Source organism: Diceros bicornis, chromosome 40 (assembly GCF_020826845.1).
Source record: "Diceros bicornis minor isolate mBicDic1 chromosome 40, mDicBic1.mat.cur, whole genome shotgun sequence".
NCBI classification, from domain to species: Eukaryota; Metazoa; Chordata; class Mammalia; order Perissodactyla; family Rhinocerotidae; genus Diceros; species Diceros bicornis.
Genome location: NC_080779.1, coordinates 5,679,855 through 5,694,998, shown reverse-complemented (window position 1 = coordinate 5,694,998; position 15,144 = coordinate 5,679,855). Strand labels below are relative to the sequence as shown.

The 15,144-nt window shown below is 44.6% G+C and overlaps 1 protein-coding gene across 1 annotated transcript in view; it reads left to right on the top strand.

Moving 5' to 3' along the window:
- The window catches only part of LOC131399826 (sulfotransferase 1C1), a 31,774-nt gene extending 17,285 nt beyond the window's left edge, over positions 1 to 14,489 (top strand). Inside the window, exons 3-7 of the mRNA XM_058534346.1 lie at positions 6,248 to 6,345; positions 9,259 to 9,385; positions 11,143 to 11,237; positions 12,382 to 12,562; positions 12,780 to 14,489. Of these exons, the coding sequence (XP_058390329.1) occupies positions 6,248 to 6,345; positions 9,259 to 9,385; positions 11,143 to 11,237; positions 12,382 to 12,562; positions 12,780 to 12,892 (614 nt within the window). The 3' untranslated portion in view covers positions 12,893 to 14,489. The remainder of the gene's footprint in view (positions 1 to 6,247; positions 6,346 to 9,258; positions 9,386 to 11,142; positions 11,238 to 12,381; positions 12,563 to 12,779) is intronic.
- Positions 14,490 to 15,144: the final 655 nt, after the last annotated feature.

The following is a 15,144-nucleotide window of genomic DNA, read 5'->3' as shown; positions in this document are numbered from 1 at the left end:
ACAGATAAGTGTGGAATATGTTGCCTCCAAAAGGTGAAGAGATCTAATACATGCTGTGCCTGCCATAACGACATGAGAGGCTTGATGGTGAGGAGTTGATATTTTATAGTGAGAGGAATTTTGAGGCCCTCAGCTGCCACACTATGCCAAGAAACTTGACAGAAGTGCGGGTCCTTGGATATTTTTGGGGCAATGGCCCATCCTCTCTGCTGTAAATGTTGTGTTACTAGATGCAAATCTTCCCTGATGGCATCCTCAGAGGGCCCTCAGAATGTCATCTATATAATGCCAAAGGTGGCAGTGGGTTAGTTGGAGTGAATCAGAATCTTGTCTGCATGGGTTATGTGTCATGGTAGGGCTACTAAGATAACCCAGGCAGCCGAGTGAAGGTACACAGGTGAAAGCAAATTGAGGCTGTGAGTCTTCCGTTATCGGCACCAAGTAAAACATGTTGACTAAATCTAGGACAGCAAAGTAGGGGCCCTGAGCTTTTTGGATGTCATCTACTACCTCTATCATATTGGGAATGGGAGCCTTAATGGCAGGAACCTGTGCGTTTAAGCATCGATAGTCAATTGTTAATCTCCATTCATTGGTGGCAGTTTTAACACTGGTCAGATAGGACCACCAAAGGGTGACATGGTAGCCTGATGAACCCAGTGTCAAGCATATCTCCAACGAGGGCAAAGGCTCTGTGTACCTTGCTTCAACCGATATGGTGGTGTATTTACTGTTTTCACTGGAGGGAACAATTGGACAGGTTCCCATCTGGCAGGTCCCACGAGAAAGGCCAGGAATTTAGGTTTACTCCACCAGAGTGTTGCTGGGTGAAGGCATCCATACCTCTAACAGGAAAAGAAAGAGCCGGGGGGGCCACCACCAGTGGCAACTGTTTTGGAAACAGGGTGCCAATAGACACATCCAGCTTACCGCATACCCCCTTTACAGTTTTACCTGCTATGACTTGTAGGCTGTAGGAGGTTCCCTTGGGGAATTTAGAATTACCTGAAACTACTATGACTTGGGCTCTTGTGTTTAATAGAGCCAAGAATCTCTGGTTATTGCCTTTGTCCCAGTGGACCACCAGAGTCATGAATAGGTGATTGTCTCCATGAGATGATAAGCACTGGGCAGCTGCTGAGTTCTACAGTAACACTCTGGGGGGTTGTCAAGCCCGCAGGTCAGGGAAGTTGTTTGAGGCAGAGGGAGTCTCAGGAAACACTGAAGGCCTCTGGGCCGTTGAGATTGGACTCTGTCATGAGGTGATCGCTTGTTTTTGAGAGGAACTTGCACCAGGACTGTCCAGATATAAGATCATTGGGGACCCCCAATTGGCAGAGCTGCCAGCATAAGATCTTATGCTGTTTAGAATCATCCTGGGTGTTGCTTCCCGATGGGGTTGGCATGGTGGCTCCAGAACCAGGAGGTGGGTTGTGGGGCATGGCACCCAAGGGCTATCCTTGGGGTTGTGGGCTGCCTTGGTACTGTAAAATCTAGGAGTCTGGGTAAGTGTCTCCCTCATTATGGGCCATTATGTCTATTCCCACCAAGGCCTCCTGAATAATATGGGAGGTCCCCACAAAATGGAGTATGGCCTGGTAATTTGGTGGGGAGGGGGACTCCCTATAAGAAGAGTTCTCTGAATTCGAGGTCTACTGGGGCCTCCTCAGGATTGGAGATGAAACCCGAGTCATCTGGGTTGCTATGTTCAAAGAAGCGATAGACCGATTGGACCATACTAATCATATGGAGAAGAAGTCAGGCTTCACCTAAGTCTTCCATTGGCTTTGAGCCTTTGCAGTAATAACCAAGGGAGAAGGGTGGGCTCGATGCCAAGCCATAAAAATCCAAGTAGCAGAGGAAGGGATTCTCCCTCTACATCTTTAGGGCTTGTGCCTTGGGTTTGGACTCTCCCTCATGATTAGAAATCTCAACTATAACATTGGAATTGTCCATGGCATCAGCCTTTGCTTTAATTCTGGTTTAATTAGTCCTGGGGCGGCCTCTCAGAAGTGGAGGGTTGGATCACCTGTGTCTCTCAAGGTTTGGCCCTCAGGCTCTGGGGGTCTTTTAAAGGCTATGCATTTTGGGGTTCTTGGAAATATGGGCTAGTTGCCCCATTTTTGCATCAGTGAGTAAGAGCTCAGAGCCAGTATTAAACACTCTCAACAGCCAGTCAGCCCCTTTTTCTCCTTCCTGCTGTACAAAGTCTTTTCAAATATTTTGAATCTCAAGGCGTATAAAGTTCTGAGTTTCAGTTTCTAATTCTCTATTATTCCACACTGATTTGACCTTATGAATTGTCACTGGAAAGATCTGTGGTGGACGTCCCCAGTGGCCAGACTCCTAGGAGGCCACTTCCCTCTCCAGAGTGTCCCAATTGACCTCTCTGGGATTGGGGTCAACCTCTACTAGCCCAATGGTGGCAGGATCATTAGGTGGCTCCTAGACCCTGAGAGCATAGAACCAGTGTCTTGGCATGTTGGCACTCCATGTCACCGAGCAGCACCCAGGCCACCATTATGTGCAGTTTACATTTAGTGAGGAGCTTGCTACCTTCCTCGGGCATTTTAGTTGGTGCAGGCACCAGGTGCTCAGACTGTTTGTATCGGGCCATTAGATTTTGTGCCACCATGCACCAGGAGTGGGACCTACAATAACCTATGGGTCAGAGGATGAAGTGTGACAGCAGCAAGGTATATGCAGCAACAGACGGACTGCTGTCCTCAGCCATTCTTGCCTTTATGAGAAGCCATGACTTCCCCAGCAAGGGTGTCCCTATGATACAGGGGAGAACCCAGAGAGAGTCCTAGAGCCTCCAGTAAGAACAGTGGTCAGGGAGGGGAATGTCCCTCTGCTCCTTCTAAGGGCACTGCTCGGCACCTTTATCCAGTAGCCAACAGCAGGGCAGGGGTTGCCACTCACAGGTCCCAGCTATTAACAAATGCAGCAGGACCTTGTGAAAATCTTAGCCAATTGTCCTGAGTCAGCAGCTGGGTCTGTGCTTAGAGTTGGGAAACACACCCAAAGTCTAACATCTGCTGGGGTAATTTACCCCTGTGGGGAGTTAAGAGGTGGGAAACACATCTGTGGCCCCTCAAACCAGCTCCAAAGAGCAATGCTCCAAGGTTCGTGAGGACCTGGGTTGCTTTTTTCAGAGCTTGCACTTTGGGAGGGAACTCAGGCAGCACTCTGCAGAGGCAGGATGCAGTAGCACAAAGCAGGGCAACCAGGTGCCAGCAGGCAGTGGGCCCCTCCCAGATAGAATTACCCCTCTGGAGAGCTAATCAGTAAGCCATATGCATTCCCCATGGTCAATTGCAAGCTGACCCAATCCATCCTGCTTTTGAAGCCAAGTGTCAGTGACTTTGTCAAATGAACCTTCGTTAAGTAGAGCCCCAGGGTGTCAGATGGTGAGCCTCAGTCCAACAAAAGACCACAGGGAATTAAAATAGAGGTTTATTACTCACAAGTCCTGGAAGAAGTACACAGCACGCCTTGAGGGGCTACGTGGGGAGGTCAAGGCAGGCTGCAGGCAGAGAGCTCAGCAGGACCTAGGACACACACCCTTATTAGGGTCCACAGGTGGAGTGCTTTGAGGTTCCTGGGATGAGGCCGGATTGGTCAATTCAAAACAAAAAGCAAGGTTTTGGTAAGTTTCAAGGGGGTCTTATCTAAGGGAAAGGTCCTGGGATGCCAGGGAGACTGTTTATCACAAGGGCCACTGGACGAGTCTCTGCAGGCTGTTATCTGAGGGCATGAGCTGGCAGGAGGGGCTAGTGTCAGCTCAAGACCCCTGCAGCCTGCTTGGCCACATGGAATGGATGCCGAGGCAGTGACATTATGGAATAGTTTTGTTACCGCTCATAAAGGGTGTTCGTCTGCCCACCGCAAGATATCCCGAGAGTCAAGAGGCAAGGTGGTAGGAAAGAAAGGACTTTTTATTTCAGCTTGCTAGCAAGAGGGAAGATGGCCGACTAATGTCTGAAAGAACCATCTTCCAGAACAAAGATTACGAGCCGGGTATATAGGGGGCTGGTCTCCAGGTGGGGGAGGCATCTGCTCTCCAGATGGGGGCATCCCTCTGCTCTCCAGATGGGGGCATCCCTCTGCTCTCCAGATGGGGGCATCCATCTGATCTCCAAGTGGAGGCATCCCTCTGATCTCCAGAAGGGGGCATCCATCTGATCTCCAAGTGGAGGCATACATCTGCTCTCCAGGTGGAGCATCCATCTGATCTCCAGGTGGAGCATCCATCTGATCTCCAGGTGGGGGCAGACATCTGATCTTAGTTCCTGATAGTCTTTGGTTTTACTGGATATGCATCAGAGACCAGAGCAATGCCCTATACCCTGATCTTTCAGTTGTCCTCGATGATGGCCATCAGTGTAGACTCTCTGCCCGGGAGTCATCACATTCCTAAGGAACTCAAGAAAACAAAGTTATCAACTTATAGCAGCTGAGAGGGGCCATAAAATCCACAGAGCATGTCTGGGCTAGTTAATTAGAGGTCATTCAAAGTAACAACAGGGTTTCTCTTCTACAATATGGCTTCCCTTATGTCAACCTGGTGTCGAGCTGGTATCAGTTTAGCTAAACTGGCAACAGATATAAATTCAAGTCTCATTTTTACCAGGAAGTTTGTTCAGACTACAGGTTTAAATATTAGTTCTACTCCACTATTTTAATTTTCTTCTCAGAAACTCCAATTTGCACCAGTGTTGGATCTCCTTTGCCTGTCTTCTAGGTCAGCTGCTGTCTCTCAGACCCTTTTTACTTCTTTCTTATCGCAGTATCATTTTCTTGGTTATTTCCTTCTGTTCTTCCCTGTCCTTCATTAAATTTATATTGTCAACCTTATGATTTAATCATTTCTTATGTTATTTTGTCTTCTATTTCTTTCTTGAGTTCAATCAGATCTTTTTTTACGTCTCCTTTTGTTTTTGGTCTATTTCTGTTCTGAATTTTTATATATTTGAGTTATTTTTTCATATTCTCAAATGTTTGTTTCAGCATATTTCATTCAGTTTGGAGTGTTGTGTTACAATTTTGTTCAGCTTTGTAGTTGGCTTTTGGGGAGAATATTTCATCAAGTTAAAGGCTCTGATTTTGTAGTAGTTTTGTATCAGTGAAATCTGCCTCTTTCTCTTTGTATTCATTTCATGGCCGTGGGTCTTGGTTGAAAGCACCCTCTTCTGTCAGTTCTGCCCTCTGCTGTGCAGTTTTGTGTATGGATGACATTGGTGTTTGGGGGACAAGGAGAAATAGGCGTGCTCTGTTTTTCTTTCATTTCTGCAGGATCTTTAAATCTTCTCCCTCTTACTTTCTTCTTTCCCTTCACTGCCAGGTCTCCAGGGAGTACCTCCCCTTCTCTAGATATCTGATTCTCCATCAGACGCTGTTCTTCTCCAAGGCTGCCACTCTACTTTACCTGCAAACCCCTTCCCCATGGTTAGTGCTGTGTATGGCCAACTTCAGCCTGTATTCAGGATTTTCACATTTAGCAGTGGACTTTCTATTTCCAGGGAGGATTGTGTCTGGTATTTATCTAAGTCTTTCTTGCCTCTCTACTATTTTTCACAAAGTCTCTTAAGCCTCCCTCCGTAGCTCCACACCCATAGACTAACTGAATTCTAATCCTGGCTCTCACATTTACTAACTTGGAAAAATTACTTGACCACTATAAGGCTCAAGTTTTCATGTGACAATACATCCCAGCACAGAGCACAGTGCTGGCATATGACTGGTGGCCATTGTGGTTCTTGGCCTTGAAAGTAAACGTGGAAAGAAAGACTGAAGTTCTTTAGACAAAGCTTCTAAGGCTGTAGAGCTGGCCCAACAATGTCCCTCCCTTAAGAGGGATGTCATCTCTTCTCCAGCTGCCTTTCTCTACTTCCCATTGCAGTAACAGAAAACCGCAAAGGACAAACATTTAAGAGCTTGTTGGGGTCGTAGTTATCACCAACCTCAAACCTCCCAAAGCAGTTTATTTCCCACACAAGCACACTGCAATACCTAGCAGATAAGGAGAGTAATGTTGCCTCAGTAGTTTTCAGTATCTCCTTAGTGCTTTCCTCTACCAGAAGGAACGGTAAAGTTCTCATCAGGAGGAAAACTAGACATGTAAAACCATAATGGTATGGTTTTTATAGGCAGAGCCAACTATTTGATAAGCCTGATTCCAGATGTTTGACAAAACAAGAATATTGAGAAATGTTCAGCTAAATGGTGTGAACTTATTTCCCAGGTCTGGATCGAGCCAACAAAATGCCCTCTCCTAGAACTCTGAAGACTCATCTGCCTGTTCAGATGCTGCCACCTTCCTTCTGGAAAGAAAATTCAAAGGTAAGAAGAGCCAACTCTTCAAACCCAGTTTTGATCAGTATGGCCACAGAATGTCTCTATCTAAGTGGAAACAACAAAGATATCAAAAGATAACCAGTGGAGATACAGGGCAGATGGCGGCATTACCCCGACATTCCCACACACTCTATTCTGGATCCACCTTTCCTTCAAAATACTATTTCTGGGTATACACTAGGAAGTTTTCAGACAAAGTCGTTCTGATTGGCTGCCAATTAAGCCACATTCAAAGAGACTGAGCAGTGAAACAAAGCACATGTTTCCTGAGGAAGGCTATTATCTTAGTTTGAATCCTTCAAGAAACAAAAGCCAAGGCAGAGTAAGATGTGAAAGGATTTATTTAAGGAAAACCCGTGTGGGGAAAAGTGGAGCAAGACAAAGGAGGATGGAGAGCCACAAGACCATGACTCAGTGTTTAGAAATTGGTCCACGCTTACAGAGAGCATCGCTCGTGGAGCAATCTCCCAGGTACTCTTCTACCTCTTGTCCTCCATTTTCAAAAATTTTATTATTTTGACACTTTGAAATTCAGACCCTATAAATGCAGTGTGCATTGAATTTACTAGTGTTTCTTTTTGATATCTGCTTCATCAGTGAGTCTTGAAATCAATGAAATATGGAATATAAACCAAATATCAGCTTATAAATTTGTGGTGAAAAGTGTAGGCACCCAGCAGAATCAAATGCTTGTATCAGCTGAACCAGCACACCTTCTCCCAACGGACAAGCTACTTTGGAAACCCAATGGCGGACTCTTTCAACTTTTGGGCTGAACCCTTACCAAGGAAACTATAATGTGTAGCCAAGACGCCCTCTCCTCAGTGCAGTGCTCAGATATACAATGCAAGTGATTGCTTTTGACTCTCCCTTTTTTCTGGATTTCCATGACTCACCAGCTCTTCATCTTGTCCATCTCCTAACTCCAAACAGGATACGATACAATTGAATAGGTTTTCATGTATCAAAATGCTATCCCATTCCTGAATTGCTTCCCGGAGATTACACCCAGGTCACCTTGACTTGTGAAAACTTCTTGGTTTATTCCCACAGATAGATAACTTCACTCATATGTTAATTTTACTGTATAAGAAACAATATTCTTTCCAAATGATATTGTAGACTCTGTGAGAAGACACACTAATACTTGGTTAGTCATCACACTAACACCTTCTTTTTGTAAAATCAGGCCTTCTAAAAATGTAAAAATCTCAATGGCAGCACCTCCCTTTAGCTGCTTAGAATTGTGGATTATTTGAGTAGAAAGTGAGCTTAGAGAGCTTAGTCCAAGCTTTCCATTTTATGATGGAGTGGTGAGCTAACTAAGGATCCCTGAAAGATGTTCATATCCTGATGACCAGAACCTGTGAATGCTACCATCTATGGTAAGATGGGCCTTGCAGATGAGATTAAGCTGAGGATCTTGAAATGGAAAAATTATCCTTAGTTATCTGGGTGGGCCCCAAATAGCCTCACAAGGATCCTTATAAGAGGGAGGCAAGAAGATCAAAGGAGGAGGTAGCAGATGTGACAACTGAAGCAAGAGATCGGACTGATTCGAGGACAGGGTCAAGAGCCAAGGCATGCAAGTGGCTCCAGATGCTAGAACCAGCAAGGAAATGGATTCTCCCCTAGAGCCACCAGAAGGAACCAGGCCTGCCGACAGCGTGACTTTGGCCCGGTGAAATCTGGCCTCCAGAACCATAAGGGTATATATCTCTTGTTTTAAGCCACTAGGTCTCTGGTAATTTGTTACAGCAGCAATAGATATCTCACAAAGATGGATCAACAGTCTCAGAAAATTTAAGCATTTGACGTTAGATCACACCCAGCTACCTGACTCCACATCACAAGTACACTTGAATACGTTCCCTGTCTAGCCCAGACTTCCCGTCTTCTAGTTACTCAGGCTTTGATTTGCAAAAAGGCAATAACCAACATAATAAGCATTAAGAAATATATTCACATAATAATTGGGCTTTATGGTTGTGTCACATTTTTGGTTTCCTAAGTGCTTTCATGAATATTGGAGTGAAATCCAGCAATAGGAAAAGGGGCAGAGAAACAGAATCATGGGAGGTGTGTGTTCGTCTGAGAGAGCAATTGGGGAAACGCAGTCCGGGAGGCAGGAGCCTGGGGTAATTCGCTAAGAGGAAAATAGGACTGGGTGACTGGTTGTGTGGACACAGAAGTTCTCTTCAGTAAGTGAGACATAGGGGAAAATGCTTGAGAAACCATAATATGCTCCTCCACCCCGGCTCTGCTGAGAGTGCACACAGCAGCTCAGGCTAGGATCAGAGGCTGGGTGGTGAGTGGGAAAAATGCGACAGCAGGACAAAAAGCAAAGAGGTCAGCTCTCCTCAGCCAAATCACACCTCTGCTTTTCCTGTGAGAAAACATCGTCACAAGCAGCTCCAAAGGTGGACTTAGCACTGCCCTGAGAGGTCCTGGAATCTCATCAGCAAATGAAAACTAGGAGTGATAATTCACCTGTAAGGCCACAATGCATGGTGTGCAAATGTGACTAGAGGGCTAACTGCTTTAGCTCCTTCTATCCTATAATCTAGTTAGATTCCCTGCTTAGTGAAAGCCAAGGAGGACCTTCCTTTCACACTGAAAAATACCACGGTAGCCTCCTTAACCTCCAGGAATATCATAGTTAGGGTGACTGTAGTATTTATCATGCAAACTTGGTACTTTTCAGAGAGAAAAGGGATGCTCTTAATTATGCTAAGACCACAGATATCAATTGAACTCTGCCTGGACAGCTGGAGGATACGGTCATCTTGATCATAGAAAACACATGGACATTCAATTACTCAGATGGGATAGTCTAAGATTTTTCTTTTCTGTCTTGTTTTCTCTCTGTGTCTAAATCCCCTTGCTGGCTGATCCGAGATTATCTATGTGGCTAGAAATGCCAAGGACTCTCTGGTGTCCTACTACCACTTCTCAAGAATGAATAAAATGGTGCCTGATCCTGGTACGTGGGAGGAATATGTTGAGACATTCAAAGCTGGAAAAGGTAAATAAAAGGAAATTGTGGTTCATGTTTCCTTATTCATTCACATACTGACATCAGAAAGGAAGGGTTTTCATTGACACTGTATTCATCAATGTCCTGGGAGGATGTAGATTGTTACCAGCACCTGTCAGATCGATGCTGTGGGGTCCCAGGTTCTTGGTCCACAGACACAAAAGAATTTGAGAATGGACACATAGCAGAAGTTTTAACAGAGGAGGATTTATTAGCAAAGCGAAAGTACACCCCCAAGGGGAGGGGCCGGCAGGCTAGAGGGGGAGCAACTGCAGTGAAGTTGTGGTTGTTGGTGGTTTTGAAATGTCGGTCTGCGGGCAGGTGAGGGTCTGGGAACGTGTGCCAATTGGGGCAATTGTCTCTACCTTCACGTCGGGAGGGGGAGATTTTTTCCTTACATAGACATCTCCGGCACTGTTATGGCGGTGATCCCCCACAGGGGGCTCAAAATCGCAATGCAAAGGAAGGTATAATGAGGCTTGGGGCTACTCTCAGTTAGGGTTGGGGGGAGTCCTGCATGTCAGAAGAGTTGCTGCCCAGGCCGGCCTGTGGCTTAGCGGCTAAGTGCGCGCGCTCTGCTACTGGCGGCCCGGGTTCGGATCCCGGGCGCGCACCGACGCACTGCTTCTCCGGCCATGCTGAGGCTGCGTCCCACATACAGCAACTAGAAGGATGTGCAACTATGACATACAACTATCTACTGGGGCTTTGGGGGAAAAAAAGGAGGAGGATTGGCAATAGATGTTAGCGCAGAGCCTGTCTTCCTCAGCAAAAAAAGAAAAAAAGAGTCGCTGCCCAACAATTAGGATGCTGCGCCTGGTGGAGTGACCTTTTTGTCAGTCGGGGGGAGTGTTACACATCTGAAGAGTTGCTGCCCAGCAATTAGGATGCTGCAACTGGTGGAGTAACCTTGCTCCCAGCTAATATCTAGCTTCCTGCCTATCTCATAGATGGCACACTCAAACTGGGTCATTTGGGGAGAGTTTAGCTAAGAGACTATTTAGAAAGCTATGGGCAGAGTTTAAAGAAACCAACAGGTGATAGTACAATATTCTGGGGAGAGCGCCAGCAGAGAGCCATTGCCCCCTGGAGAAACGAGAGGGCCCCTTAACAGGAGCCAAGTCCTTTGGTAGGGGAAACAGTCAACCATGGTAAGCCAACAGGGAGGACATCAGGGAAATAAACACACCATCCTCACTCTCCTCCTGCCTCCAAAAGCCTTCTGAGGTCAAAGGAGCCCATTGACACAGTCCATAGAGGTCAACCACGCAGGGTGGAAGAGGATGGAGACTGGATCTGGCAGGGTCAACAAAAGATACCCAGTGCACCTCTCTTCCTCCCGTTCACCATCACAGAGAGTAAAGGTGCCCAAATATATGCTAATTATGGATTTTTCAGAATGAAAGTCTTCCTTTCAAAATCATCCTCTTGGGAAACAAGATTTATTGCATAACACTGATCTATGCAGTGATGCAAGGGAAATAAAACTTATGAATCCTTGGCCACAAGACTGTATCTCATGTGGTAGTAAGTTCAAGGGTGGAAATATAAACCAAGGAATCCAGAATACTTTTCATCGTCTCCCTAAATATTAAAAAATCCCTGTCTTCCACAAATAAGAATTCTGCCCAGGGTCTTTGTCTTCTGGTTGTATTTATTAAATGTCCTTTTTTATTTGAGACATTCATGTTCATTTTATAAGTTTCAAGTTGGTATTGATGCCAAATCTCTCTCCTTCCCCTCAGTGCTGTGGGGCTCCTGGTATGACCATGTAAAGGGATGGTGGGATGCGAAAGACCAGCACCGCATTCTCTACCTCTTCTACGAGGACATGAAGGAGGTGAGGACCACGGCAGTCTCCATCAGCTCCTCCCACATTCTCCAATGCAGCAAACACCACTTAGAACCCTGACATGTGCTCTCACCCACAGAAAAGCCTTCAATGTGAATCCTCTCTCTCCATGACACTATTTCCAACTCAGTTTTATCCTCAAAAGCTCTAACTACTCTTTTGGTCTTCTATATTTTCTTTGCTACAGTTTACAATTTCCAAAAGATCCTTCCTCCTCAGGAAATATCACATGCCTTTATGGTCGAATTAAACCTGACACTTATGAACCGTGTTTCTCCACACACAACATGAGTGTCATCTCATTTTGTATCTTATGGAATTATTGTTAAGGGTTTATGAGATCATATTTGTAAAGTGCTTAGTTGTGTTCAATAAATTTAGTTTCCTTCTTCCTCTTCCATACCCCACACCCATATAAACCCATATAAACATTAGCAGAATTGATCCCACATATTGGGTCAGGCGACTGATTTCTCCATTTCAAGTCATTGTGTACAAGTGGCATCACACGTTCACCCACATGACCCAGTGGATTAGTGTCCTAGAATCAAAAAGCTACTTCTTATGCCAATGCTAAGAAGAAGTCCTCTGAAATCTAATCAAATGCTATAGCTCCTTTTTTCTCCGTCTCTGATCAGAAAGAAACAAGGTACAGGATTCACATTTCTGGGGCAACTTGAGATCCGTTTTAGTCATCCTCTTACTGACCTTCTGTTAAACTCATAGACTCTTTTGCCATCTCTTAGAGCTCAAATACTAGAGTTAGCCATACTGTGCCTCACCAGCAGCACTTTCCCTCCTTTGTATGACCTTTCCTGATCTCCCCCAGGACATATAATTCATCTTTCCCATCAAAGCTCATGGCACTCTCTCTGTATGGAGGCAGCGTATTTTCTGGGCCAGGTATTGCAGTTAGTTGTGTTTACACTTCATCCCCTACTGCCAGGTAAGGCAGGGATGGCTCTCTCCTTTGTGTTGTGCCTCACACAGTCACCACTTGAGGAATATTCGTTGAATATGGTTGAATTGATCCCTTAAATCATCCCTCCCCAAACACTATTTGTCCAAACAGAATGTCATCCCTAATGGAAAACCCAAAATTATTTGTTTTGTGTGACTGTTCTACATGCAGGACCCAAAGCGGGAAATTCAGAAGATAGTGAAGTTCCTAGAGAAAGACACGCCGGAGGAAGTTCTGGATAAAATCATCTATCACACCTCATTTGACATCATGAAACAAAACCCAATGGCCAACTACACCACTTTACCGACCAGCATCATGGACCACTCTATCTCCCCTTTTATGAGGAAAGGTACATAAGACTTATATTCTAAGATGCCAAATTAGACTCTGTGGTCCTCATGATCCGTTTAGGTTTTCCAGTGACATTTCACACACCATTACTTATTCTTGTCAGTGACAGGAAGGCAAACTTCCTTTTTTTCCCCATTCTCCTGCTGGCTCTAAGGGTGCATGCTCACTTCTCCCTGTACTCCTGTAGCTATCACTGAGACTTTGCCTTGTTTCAGGGATGCCTGGGGACTGGAAGAACCACTTTACTGTGGCTCAGAATGAAGAATTTGACAAGGACTACCAGAAGAAGATGGCAGGAAGCACCCTGACCTTCCGCACAGAGATCTGAGAGCAACTGGTCAGGACTTCCTTACTAGGTTTTAGACATTTGAGCCTCATAACCAAGGATTCTTAAGACAATGACACCCTTCCTCTAATCCTAAGCTTTTCTACACTGTCCGTAGATTCTATGCCACTATAATAACTTCATTAAATGTAATCAAATCCTGAGTAGATGTTTAAAGTTAAATGATATGATCATTCATGTACTCACCTGCCACATGATACTACCTACACTAAGGCAAAATAAACACCCGAGTGAACTCCATCACTAGTTTACAATAGCCTGGCCTCCCAGAGGCAAATTCATGAAAAGAGAGAAATAAACAAGAGTAGAGATTCAACATAAGAGAAAATGAACAAGAGAAGCAAAGAAGATGAGAAGTGACCATGAGGGAGAATGTGAAAGGGGAACCAGTTTTTATCCTTACCAGTCAAGAATGAGACACAGTGCCGGCCCTGTGGCTTAGCGGTTAAGTGCGCGTGGCTTAGCAGTTAAGTGCGTGTGCTCCACTACTGGCAGCCCGGGTTCGGATCCCGGATGCACACCGACGCACTGCTTCTCCGGCCATGCTGAAGCCACGTCCCACATACAGCAACTAGAAGGAAGTGCAGCTATGACATACAACTATTTACTGGGGCTTTGGGGAAAAAAATAAATAAAATTATAAAAAAAAAAAAAAAAAGAATGAGACACAGAGGATGGCCCAGCTCTGAGAGATATTAGGTTACGAGGTACAGAGGATGAAAGGAGGAAGGGAAGCCAGTGAGCTGCACCTGACTTGGGCAGTCTCAAGCCGGAGATGGTCTGAATACCAAAGAGAAAGGCCAAAGTTGGGCAACAAGTGATGAGGAGCACACGATTAACATGAAACAGCCCACTTCTGTGGCCACTACAAGGCTGGAAAGCAGAAAAAGATTTTATATTTCAAGTGGACTTCTTAGACAGAGAGGAAAAAATCCTTAGATTAGCACAAGGAAAAAATAAAATACAATAGCCAGCATCACATGCACTTTAAGGAAAACTTGAATTGATATTCCCTTATCTCTGGGAAGAATCACGTTTTATGCTTCTTAAAAAGACGCTTCTAGCAAAATTGTCAGGATTGGCCAACACGTGTAATTGTGTTCTGCTGCTTCTTTTTATTAAAACCTATCTCAAGAAAGTGTGTACCATCATTTACACAATTTGTGCAAAGATCGGTGCATTATTTTAAAAGGTCAGGAAGGTGCATTTTGTAGGAGTTGTGCTTTCCTGTGCCACTAAATCATACGATACAGAAAATTATCTGCTCCACCCAGGAACAAATTAAGCTCTGTTTGCATTCTTTCATCTTTCTACTTTCTAAGGTAAACATGCGACTCATTAGCCATGTGACAAATAATCCGATATAGGATTTAGGCACAGTGCTGAGCTGCACCGAGGAGGAAAGATAAGGTGAAGGGAGCCAGCAGATTGAATAGCACATAAACTTTTATCAGGAAACCCTCACACCACGTGTCTTCAGTGTACATTCCAGGAACTACCTAAAAATTTAGACAGCAAGCACGTAACAGCTCCTTCTCTGTATACCATGTAGCAGAGGCATATAGGAGGTAATGGTAAGAAATAGGCAATGTGTCTAGAGTTTCCTACTAGGCAAAACTTGCTTTTCATCTGTTATAAATTGTAAAATTACTTTTACTTTAATTGTTAAAATCAATTCCATTCTTATATTCTCCGTAAATTTCAGTCACTGAAAGTATTTATGGACTTCTCTTACAAAGCTCTGCTATGTCCTTTAAAAAAAATACTTGATGTATGTACTCTGAAGAAGAATTAATGTTTCATTCAATTTGAAAAGATCTTTAGTCCCAGCACTATAAAATAAAGATACATCCATGTATCCTGGACGATCCAGTATTCTCAATGATTATGGATACGTTTAAAAGAACTTTTACTCTAATCACATATACATATTTACACACACACACACGCTCTCCTACATATACCACAGTCATGAAAGATCAAACTGTAGCTGTTCATAGTTAAGTTACTTTGAAACCATTCACTTAGAAGGAGAAAAAAAGCAGCAATGGGAAATGGAACTAGGAGCTTGGAATCATGAAACTTTGGAATGAGAATTAGAAGAAGGTCACACTGTTCAACAGCCTCACTTTGGGGATGAGATTTTTGGGATGAGAAGACTAAGAATCCAGGAGAGGGGCGGCCCCCCAGTCAGGTCCGGCAGAAATGGCGTGGATTGGTGCTCCTTGCCCTGC